This window comes from Galeopterus variegatus, unplaced genomic scaffold (assembly GCF_000696425.1).
Source record: "Galeopterus variegatus unplaced genomic scaffold, G_variegatus-3.0.2 Scaffold1642, whole genome shotgun sequence".
Classification (NCBI taxonomy): Eukaryota; Metazoa; Chordata; class Mammalia; order Dermoptera; family Cynocephalidae; genus Galeopterus; species Galeopterus variegatus.
Genome location: NW_007727753.1, coordinates 214,040 through 225,202, shown reverse-complemented (window position 1 = coordinate 225,202; position 11,163 = coordinate 214,040). Strand labels below are relative to the sequence as shown.

Below are 11,163 nucleotides of genomic sequence, written 5' to 3'. Positions count from 1 at the left end.
GAGGGGGGGGGGGGGGGGGGGGGAGGATGCGTGCGTGCACGCACAGGGTGGGGAAGTTAGCGAAACCTGTCACTCAGGTACATAGAGGAATTGCAGATACAGAGAAAATACACACTAGGATATTGAAATTAGGAATAACTTCCAAATACAATTCCAGGCACCAATGAAATAAAACTCAGCAGAAAATTCCTATAATTTGAAAGGGGATTTGGGTTCTCAAGTTGAGTTCTACAATCAATTTACATGAGTTTCTCAATACACTAATTAAACATCAACAAATCATTTTCTTAATCTATAAAAGGGTAAAAGACTGATTATTTTTCTGACTTTAAATTTTAATCCTATAGGACAAATACTAAAAGATATAATCCCAAACATATATTAATAAACATATATTAGATTGCTCAAAAAGAATGTTAAAAGCAGCTTTATTGCCTCTGGCCATATGCAGGTATAGACAGAAATGAGGAATCTTACCTATTCCAGAACTCTGTTCAAACAATCCCCACTGATATGGTGGAGAATGACCCTGCTTTGAGGGGTGCATGACATGTCTACAAATACTGTGGCCATGACAACACAGATTTCACAACCTTACAACAGTGGAAATAACACTTTCCATTACTTACTTTGTCAAGGGTGAGCATATAGAAATTAGTGATATCATGTTCTTGGGCATAACGAATTCGAGATCTACATTCTTCTTCATCTATCAGCTCACCCACATACTCATTCACAAATTCACCCTAGAACAAAAAATAGCTTCTGACTTAATGGCAAAAAGTACATTGATGTTCACATGTATATATTGATTACCACATCCTCAGCATAATGCCTAGCACACAGTAGACATAAAACAACTACTTGGCAAATAATTAAACAGACCAACCCATATTCATGGCCTTTCCTAGAAAGAAACTTCCAAAAAATTCTTTGGAAAATAAAACCATGAGTAAGGCTTATTTTATTAAAATACCAAATAAGACTTATTTTACACAAAGATTGTATAAAATTATCTATTTATTAAAAACTTGCAGATCATTTTCATTTAAAAGGTCTAACCCCTTCTCCTTCATGTTCCATGAACCCAATTTTGTTTTTTCCCCACTAAAAGTATTTCATTAGCAGATGATTAATACCTCTGTATCATGTACTCACTATCCTCTCACTCTTAATTACTAGTTCTAGGATTTTTCACAAAAGAGCAAATAAGGCCATAGCATCTTTGAATTTCTCTTTTTTTCTATCCTTCTACATAGTAAACATGATCAATACAAAGGACTTTAGAGATGAAGGCGACCATCCATTCTCAAGCCTCTCAATATGGAAGGATATGGCAAGACACAATAACATGGTTAATCCCTAAACTATGTTATTTTCCTCTATGATGAATTTTCTCATATTCATCAGTTACCAAGCAACTACAAAGAAGAAAAAAAAATCCGGTAATTAAGAAAAGTTTTTCTGGGGCTGGTGGGTTAGCTCACTTGAGAGAGTTTATGGTGCTGGTAACACCAAGGTCCAGGGTTTGAACCCCTGTACTGGCTAGCTGCCAAGAAAAGAAGAGAAAAGTTTTCCTTACCTTTTTAATATCTGTCTTTGTCCGTAGACCCCAACCCCTCTGTAATGTGCGGAAAATTTCAACCTCTGGATACTGGCGCTTGGTGAAGCACTGGTTTTGACAGCGTCCCCCAGCAGGACATACTGTGGGATGGCACTCATAGAGCAGCATGCGGTTGATACACTCAGAGTCTATCCCACAGGGGTTCTCATCAGTAGCTTTACAGTTGCAACGGGGAATTTCAGACAAGTCTGCAGTGAAGATCTGTACCCTGCCAATAGGACGGTTCACCTGGAGAAGAAGTGTATAGTACAGTACATCAGGCAAGTCAATACAAGATAATTCAGGACCTGTAAAAAGGCAGACTTCCTTGAAGTTGCATGTTACATTTCACATGATTTTGAACTATCAAGATTTAGGCAGTTTGATACGAAAATAATGCCTCATTTGATATATAAAATATGAATCCAACAAAAGTTTTAAAAATTCATTTGAAAATCAAAATTTCAAAGCCAGTAGGCCAACTGAATTACAGTCTAGGTATGTGCTATTGCCGCATGGTGGCACCACTTTAGCTGCTATACTATACCTTTTCTCTATGAATACACGTTTTAATCAGTCTTTCTTAACACCTGATCTAATCTGTTATTAATCTGAAATAAGTTTCATGCATAACACCTCACAAAGCAAAGCAAAACAACAACAAAAAACACCCACATGATTAAGTAAGAACAAAGACAAAGATATGTAATTGTAGGTAAACTCTCACTCTAGATCAGGGGTTGACAAACTTTTTCTGTAAAGGACCAGACAGTAAATATTTCAGGCTTTCTGGGCCATAGGTTTTTGATGCATGTAGTTCAACTCTGCCACTATGTAAATGAATAAGCATGGCTGTGTTCCAATAAAACTTTGTTTATGGACACTGAAAGTTGAATTTCATATAAACTGCATGTGTTACAAATTATTCTTTTTCTTTTTTTCCCAACCATTTAAAAATGTAAAAACCACCCTTAGCTCATGGGCATTACATAATTAGGCAGTAAACTGGATGTGGCCCATAAACCATAGTTTGCCAGCCTCTACTCTAGATCCTTTTCCTGGAAATATGTTTGTTTACCAAAAAACAAAAAACAAACAAAAAACAACGCAAGTAGAGGGAAGAAGTTGGCCTCTAAGTTCTGTGATGAGATCATCCACAGGAAGTTGTTCTCTCAATAGCCAACTGATGTGCTATTCTGAAATGCCTACCTTGCTGTTATCTGACACCTAGGACTGTGTGAACAGGATTACTTTCCTTTTTCTGAGGTCTAACTACACTTTGGTGTTATGTCTTCACACATAATAACTCCATTTAATTCTCAGTGTATAGCCAGAATCCACTTCGACCCATTATGGGTCTTGAGTTTCTTTCTTTCAGCAATCTTAATTACTTGTAAGGATTAATATTTTATGACTTCTATTCCTTCTTAGAGGCCTTCCAAAGACCAAAAAGAAAATTTACTTACTTAAAAAGAATAAAACTCATTCTATCTTGTAACTATCATGTAGGTTCATTAGACCATTTTATAAATCTAAGATATAGTATGGAATTTGAGTGTTCTTACTTTTCCTATTCTTGTAACATTTTAGTATTTCATCATTACCCATCAATGATTCCTAACTATGCTAAAAAAGAAAAATAATAAGAAGAAAATGGAAGAATGATGGTATTGTATATAAGCAGGATGAAATAGTGAAATAAACAGTCACACTTCAGTTTTCTTATAGCATTGCACAAAGTACTGCATCATCTTTCAAGAAAGTATAAAAGCCTGGAGATACTATCTTTATAGTCTGCTTTTAGTAAGGTTGCCAGACTTAGTGAATAAAAATCCAGGACACCCAGTTAAATTTGAATTTCAGATAAACAACAAATCATTTTTTTTTTTTTTTAAAGATGACCAGTAAGGGGATCTTAACCCTTGTCTTGGTGTTGTCAGCACCACGCTCAGCCAGTGAGCTAACCGGCCATCCCTATATAGGATCCGAACCCATGGCCTTGGTGTTATCAGCACCGCACTCTACCGAGTGAGCCATGCGCCGGCCAACAACAAATCATTTTTGAGTTTAAGTATGCAATATTTGGAGTGTCTCTCCTAGAGATTGTCTCCCAAGAATTTTTTTCTCACCTTTATATGTTTATAAGGCGGTGGTTTTTTGTCATTCTTTCGGTCTTCTTGTAGCTGCCTTAGCTCTTTTTGGGCCTTTAATTCCTCAAACCGTGCTGCAGCTTCCTGAAGAGCTAAGAAAACACATAGGACAAGTGTGACTGAAGTTATTTTGCTTTTTTCCCCCTTTAAGTTGGAGAAAACCCACGTTTTAGACAAAAACCAACCAACATTTTATATGAGAAACTAAGAATATATATGACACCTATTTTCAAATAGGTTATACGGTCCCCAGGGTACTCAAATGTAACATTAAGACAAAATGACTCAATACAGACTATAACCTTCAGAGGAAAAACAAAACACAAACAGCAAAATGACTTTAAAAAGCCCACAGATACCATCTACCAATGACTAGACTTCACCTGCTCTACAAAGTCCTGCTTCCAGGAACATTCTACTTCCTAGGTGCCCCAGGTAACATGCTCACTCTTCCTGGAAGAAATTCAAAGTTGAAGTTTTCCTTTTCTTCTTTACTATTCTCTAGAGAACTTGTCCTACTCTTCTCCTAAATTCTGTAAATATCAGCTATTAGCTCTAATGATACACAGATCTTCATATCTAATCTACATTAAAATCCTTTCATATACTCAAAGATTGGAATATCTGAAAAAGTCCAACAAAATCTTAAGATTCTCATTTTTATCCACTTAAAACAACATTTTAATTCATTATTCTTCACCCACGTTAAAAACTCTGAGAATTCCAATTCTTCCCTCTTTCCTCCCTGTGGCTTTCCCCATGTTTTGTCAATTCTTTCAAGAAAATCTCCCCTCTGACCCATCCCCTTTTCTTCATTTCCCTGTAACCATTTAGCAGAATGTGTGTGTCCTAAAATTTGTCCTTTCCTTATCATATTAGTCAGCATGTCCTGCCTAGTCTATCTCCTTAATGTCTACCCAGTATACATCATTCTCTCTACCCCCATGAACAACTCCCTGTTACTGTCCCATCATCTCTGCCCAGAACTACTTACAACAGATATATTGCAGATCTTCCTGGCTGTAGCTTCTCACCTTCTAAAGATCCCAATACTCCATACCAGACTAAGGTTTCTACAACTCTGTGCTGACCATGTCGCTGATGTAACTCTTTAGGCAAATAGCCCAGTGCTTCCCCAACCCTGTGCTTAAACTATACCAAATACTTGGAGGTCGATAACTCAGCATGTTAGATTAAAAACACGTACTATCTTCTTGACAACATTTTAAGTACCTTCCTTATTTGTTTACAGTGTAGGGGTTAAGAGTTTGCATTCTGGAGACCAACTACCAGAGTCAGAAACCTGCCTCGGGCCGGCCCGGTGGCGCACTGCTATAGTGCACCGCTTGGGAAGTGCGGCGGCGCTCCCGCCGAGGGTTCGGATCCCACATACAGACCGGTTCTCGCTCACTGGCTGAGCGAGGCGCGGGAGCAGCACCGAGAGTTGCGATCCCGTTGCCGGTCCTAGTCTGGTACGGGGGCGACACTGAGGGTTGCGATCCGTTGCCAGACACGGAAAAAGACAAAAAGGAAAAAAAAAAAAAGAAAGAAACCTGTCTCAACCAGTTATTGGTTTTGGAACCTTACACAAGTAATTTAACTTTTATGTGCCTCAGTTACCTCATGTGCAAAATCAGGATGGTATCTACCTTATACGGTTGCCATAAGGACTTAAAGCAGAAAACAAACATTGAACAGAGTCTAGCACACAATAAAGGTAACTATTATTATCATCATTATGGCTCATTCTTCAAAGCACTAATTAGGAAAGAAGCCATCCATGACTTCAAGACTTCAATCCCCAGCCTAGTCATGCTTCCTCTTGCTCTGCTTCCACAATATACTATGCACGTTTTTGCCACAACACTCACTGAATGGCATTTTGACTGCTGATATCTATGTCAGATTCCCCTATAAAAACATGTGTTCAAGAAAGCAGAAGCACCTAGCCATCCCCTGGTGAAGGAATAGAAATCACAGAATCCCAGAGATTTGGCAGCCTCACACTGACGGCATTCCCCACACTCCACCTTCTCTCCCAGCCTTGGTGGTGGCCATCTCTATGCAGGCCAAGATGTAGGTCACTTAGTCCCTGACAATCTGAGGTTACAAGACTCAAGACCCAAGCTCCTACAGTATTAGTAATGATAGCCCACAGTATCAGTACTGTGTATTACTGTATTAGTAATAGTTCAAATAGCCCATATCTCTGCACAGAAACTACATGGCAAATAGGTAAATAAGAACCCACTAAAATAACATAAGGCAATCAAAAACTTTGTTGAACTTGATCCCTTTGGACATCACTCCCGTTACCTACCCAGGAAGTTTCACTTGCCAAGAATCCCTTTTCATCTCACCCCGAAGACAAAATCTTATACTTTAACGTCCAATACATTCAAATTGCCTTTTAAAGGACAGCTAGAAGAAGAAAGTAATTGCCACTGAAAAGATACCAAATATGTACCCTGGAGGTCACTTTTATTATCCCACTGAACTCACAGCAACCTTACTCCATTATATGGTAAAGGAAAATCCAGGCTCAAAGTTGACTCAACCACCTGGTGAGTGGTAAAACTAGCCCTGGTGACACCAAGGGACCTCACCTCCTACCCCCAACTGTCCCTACTGCCTTCAATGCTAGGCCAGCCTACAAAAATTTCTTTTGATTCAGAGTATTTATGCTTTGACCTCCACCATTTTGCTCTACAATTTTGGGTAAATTTTATTTCTTCCCAACAAACTAAAAAAAAAAAAAAAAAAAAAAAATCCTTGGAGTAAATGTGGGGCTCTGCTAGAGATTCAAGCCTTTGCCTATGAACACTTTATAAAATAGTTCCAGAACCTCCATTACTTGATGAGATGCTGAGAAACCAGAACTGATAAGACCAAAAAAAACTTCCTCAAGGAATATCCAGTTAAGTAAAGGTTAGGCTCAAAAAATAATGAGTTATGTGGGTCAACTTCCCTGCAAAATCCTACAACTGCAGCCCCATAATGTGCCCCAGAGGACACAACACAGCTGCTAAATGTAACATATGTGAATTCTAACACAGAGCAGATACTCAGGCAACAAAGGCCTGTGTTGATATAAGAACAAAAAGGATAAAGTTACCTTTTTTATATGTCCCATCCACTCCTTTGCCCATCTTATCCTTGCTGCTCACATCCCCCTCCATGTAAGGAAAGACTCGAGCCTGATGAGTCCACAGATAGTCATTAGAACCAAAGAAGAGGACAGGGAATTCGCCCACATCATGTCTCATCTTATCTATGTTGGAAGGAACAGCTCGAGGATGGCAGATCTCAGCTGGCCACCACCTGGGAAAGGTGAAAACAAAGGACGAAACTTCTAGAAGGCTGCAAGACACTAGGAAAATAACCCACTTAGGATAAGAATAAGGAATAGCAATGTCTGTCTGTCCACATTAAAGTCTAGGGCATTCTTACTAGCTAACAAGAGTACAAATAAGGTATATGTGCTGGAAGCCTGAAAACACCTGCCCACACTCGCACACATGTACATACTCCCTTAGACTCAGTTATTCTACTTCAAGGAATCTATAAAAAGGAAATAATTAGAGAGATGAACAAAGGTTTATTTGTATAATGTTCACTGAACATATCTGTAAGAATGAAAAACTGGGAACAATGTAAATGCACAGCATCAGGGGAATGACAGTAATAACCATGCTGCACTATACAACGAAATACAATTTGGCCTTTAAAAGGGAAACGTTCAGTAATCATTAGGAGTATGTAAAAATAACACCAAGAAATGTAAAAAAATAAAAAGCACATACAACCACTTTGGGAGACAATCTGACATCAGCTATTAAAGCTGGAAACTCCTACACCTATTTTACTCTGGAGAATGCCCTATAGAAAGCTCTTTTGTGTGTAAACCAAGAAACACTAACAAATGTTCATAGTGCAAACAGGAAAACGGATACATGAAGTATACAACATTGTGTAACTATATAAAGAAGCTACGTAGAACTATGAATTAACTAGAGCTCTATATTAACTATGATAAATCTCAGGAGCAAAAAAGTGAATGATAAAAGCATGATGTAGGAAAATATATCAAAAATAATTTCTTTATATAAAGGTCTAAAACATGCAAAACAAAACATTATACATGTGGCAAACATATACAGCAAGGCAAGGGAATTAAAAACTTAAAATTCAGTAGAATAGTTACCTCTGGGTGAGGGGAGAGAATGGAATCAGACAGGGCATGGAGGGAGCCTCAAAACTACCAGTGCTGCTCTATTTCTTTAACTGGGAGGTACATACATAGGTGCTCCTTTTGTCATTCTTTAAAATCAAAAACGTCACATTCTTTTATGCATTATTGTTCAATGAAAAAAAAATTTTAGGGCCGAGCCCGTGGCGCACTCGGGAGAGTGCGGCGCTGGGAGCGCAGCAGCGCTCTCACCGTGGGTTCGGATCCTATATAGGGATGGCCGGTGCGCTCACTGCCTGAGCGCAGTGCGGCCGGTCTCAAAAAAAAGGACCAAAAAAAAAAAGAAAAAAAGAAAAAAAAATTTTTAAAGAAAAAGTGAGATGCAAAACAAGGTATAAACTATAAGAACAATATTGGAGGACTGTGGGGAGAAGGCTGTGTATTGGCATGTCTGTAAGTGAATATGACAAAATGTTAACAATGTATCTTCCTTGTTTGTGAGTTTATGGGTTTTCATAAATGAATTTTCTACAGAGAACATGTATTATTTCTTTTTTTTTTTTTTTAAATCCTATATAAAGATGACCAGTAAGGGGATCTCAACCCTTGGCTTGGTGGTGTCAGCACCATGCTCAGCCAGTGAGCCAACCGGCCATCCCTATATGGGATCCCGGGGCCTTGGTGTTACCAGCACCGCACTCTCCCAAGTGAGCCACGGGCCAGCCCAGAACATGTATTATTTCTTTTTTTTTTTTTTTAAATCCTATATAAAGATGACCAGTAAGGGGATCTCAACCCTTGGCTTGGTGGTGTCAGCACCATGCTCAGCCAGTGAGCCAACCGGCCATCCCTATATGGGATCCCGTGGCCTTGGTGTTACCAGCACCGCACTCTCCCAAGTGAGCCACGGGCCAGCCCAGAACATGTATTATTTCTATAACTGCAAATCATAAAGTTAGTTTTTTTTTTCCTTATAAGGAAAAGTTAATTAGGTGTGCGGTACTGTGCCTAATCAGGAAGATCATTTTTTAAAAAAAGAACTATGTCTGAGAGATTCCAAGGAAGAGAGGATGGTAAATTCTATGAGTGCCATTCTCCTTCAGGCTTACTCACCTGTATCGTCCAACTTTTACCCAGACAATCTCCCTGTAGTGAGGCTTTTTGCCTGCCTTACAGTCATTGCAATACCAATTTCCTTCAGGGATATCAATGTTCAGACACTCACGATGAAAAGCAGCAGGGCAAGAATCACAACATAGAAGGCTGCCTCCTGTGGGAATACAAATATCTGGCATTCAGACCTCAGGCTGCTGTAGGGACCCAGCTGAAATAGCTTTTGCACAGCTCAAATTATGTATCTCCCAATTACCAAGTACCAGCCAACAGCTTAGTAATTTAGTTACCCAGAAAGACTTCTCTACAAGAATACTCCCTCTCCAATATTCCTGACCGCTCCCCACCATTAGATTTGCCACTGATAAAGATGAGATCTTATTGGCAAAAAATTAAGGCAATGAGGTCAAAAGTAAACCCAATAAAGTCATTTCTGTGTACATACACACACGTACATTTTCTTCCTTTTCACTAGAACACAAAACAGTACACAAAGAGAATATCAATGACACACAATGATCAGAGTATAAAGAGCACAAGCCTTAACTGATTGATGTCAGATTTGGGTTGGAATTCCAGCTCTAAGACCATATGACCTAGGGAATTCACTTTCCATGCTGACCTGTAATTTCCTCAATGGTAAGGTATTTTCTACAACAAACAATAATCACATGTTTTTGAGGACTAAACTAGCTAATAAATCACATAGTAGTGTCTGAAACATAAGTAGTATCTTCATCTGGTGGTTCCTTCTCTCTTCTTAAAATTACTAACTTTTCGAGGTTAAATGAGCAGAGCCAAGGTTGGGTTTGCTGGGCTCCCTGGGGAGAATAAAAACAGGAGCCACAGATGATCAACAAGAAGGTCACACGTTGGGAAGCCGGGACAAGCCAGGAAGCTGCTTTTTGGGTCTGGTAAACTGGACTGAGTGGTCAAGAGAGGAAGTGAGTAAGTCTGCTGTATACTAGAACTTGCAGTGAGATAAGGGAAGGAGACTTCTAGTGAGACCTTAGTAAGGAAGAATTAGATTCCATATCTCCAGTCCCCAAGGCCTGGGCTTACTTCACAATACCAGAGTTTCCCAAGGTCAGATGCTTATAATTATCTGAGAATAATTTTGGCATGAAGTAACACTAAATCCACACAGGATCAAAACCCTTCACCTTCTTCCGGTCAAGATGGCAGAATAGATGGTCCCTAGCATCACTCTCTCCCACAAATCAACTGATTTAAACTATAAAAACATAACATCAAGTGCATATGGAACGGGGAGACATCCAGCGGGGGAGGCAGAAGACCACATGCCCTGCGGGGCCGCAGTCACACAATCCAGCAGATAGAGTTCACCGCTGCCACCCGGTTTCATTCCCAGCCCAGCCCAGTGTGCACAGAGTGGGGAGACGTCCGGCAGGGAGGCAGAAGCTCCGCAGAATCCACACACCCTGTGGGGCTGCCACTGCGTGATCCAGCAGGTAGGCTTCACCGCAGGCACCTGGCTCCATTCCCAGCCTGGCCTAGTGCGCTTTGAGCAGAGAGATGTCTGGCAGGGGAGGCGGGAACTCCACGGGGACAAGGCTGGCAGGCGATCCAGCAGCCTGGCCCAATGCGTACGGAGCACAGAGTTGTCCACCAAGGGAGATAGAAGCTCTGTAGAGTCCACACACCATGTGGGGGGGGCCACCGCCGTGTGATCCAGGAGCAGCTAGGCTTCACCGCCACCACCCGGCTCCACCCCAAGCCCACCCTAATGCGCACGGAGCAGGGAGACATGCTGCAGGGGAAGGGGAAGCTCTGCAGAGACCACACACTCTGTGGTGCCTCGGCTCATTGCAGCAGCCCGGTCCAGAGTGCACGGAACAGGGAGAAGTCCAGCATGGGAGGTGGAAGCTCAGCAGAGACCACACACCCTGCAGTACTGCCCCGTGACCCAGCAGCCCGGCAGAGTCCAAGCTGAACAGACAGGTGGCTCCCTGGAGAGGCCCAAGACCCGAGGCAACCACACACGCAAGGCACTAGTAGCCAACTGAGTAGTCACTGATGTAACCAAACCAAATTGGCAACCACAGCAACATCTTAGTCAGTCAATAGTGTCAAACCTGTGGACTGTG

The 11,163-nt window shown here is 40.8% G+C and overlaps 1 protein-coding gene across 2 annotated transcripts in view; it reads right to left on the bottom strand.

Moving 5' to 3' along the window:
- Positions 1-11,163, bottom strand: part of NSD1 (nuclear receptor binding SET domain protein 1) — a 103,585-nt gene that overhangs the window by 16,137 nt on the left and 76,285 nt on the right. Inside the window, exons 13-17 of one of the 2 annotated variants that reach the window (XM_008578191.1) lie at positions 9,056-9,212; positions 6,869-7,074; positions 3,733-3,845; positions 1,583-1,852; positions 630-746 (exon numbers count right to left, since the gene is read on the bottom strand). In XM_008578191.1, coding sequence (XP_008576413.1) covers positions 630-746; positions 1,583-1,852; positions 3,733-3,845; positions 6,869-7,074; positions 9,056-9,212 — 863 coding nt within the window. The remainder of the gene's footprint in view (positions 1-629; positions 747-1,582; positions 1,853-3,732; positions 3,846-6,868; positions 7,075-9,055; positions 9,213-11,163) is intronic. The other variant, XM_008578192.1, reaches the window with a different exon arrangement.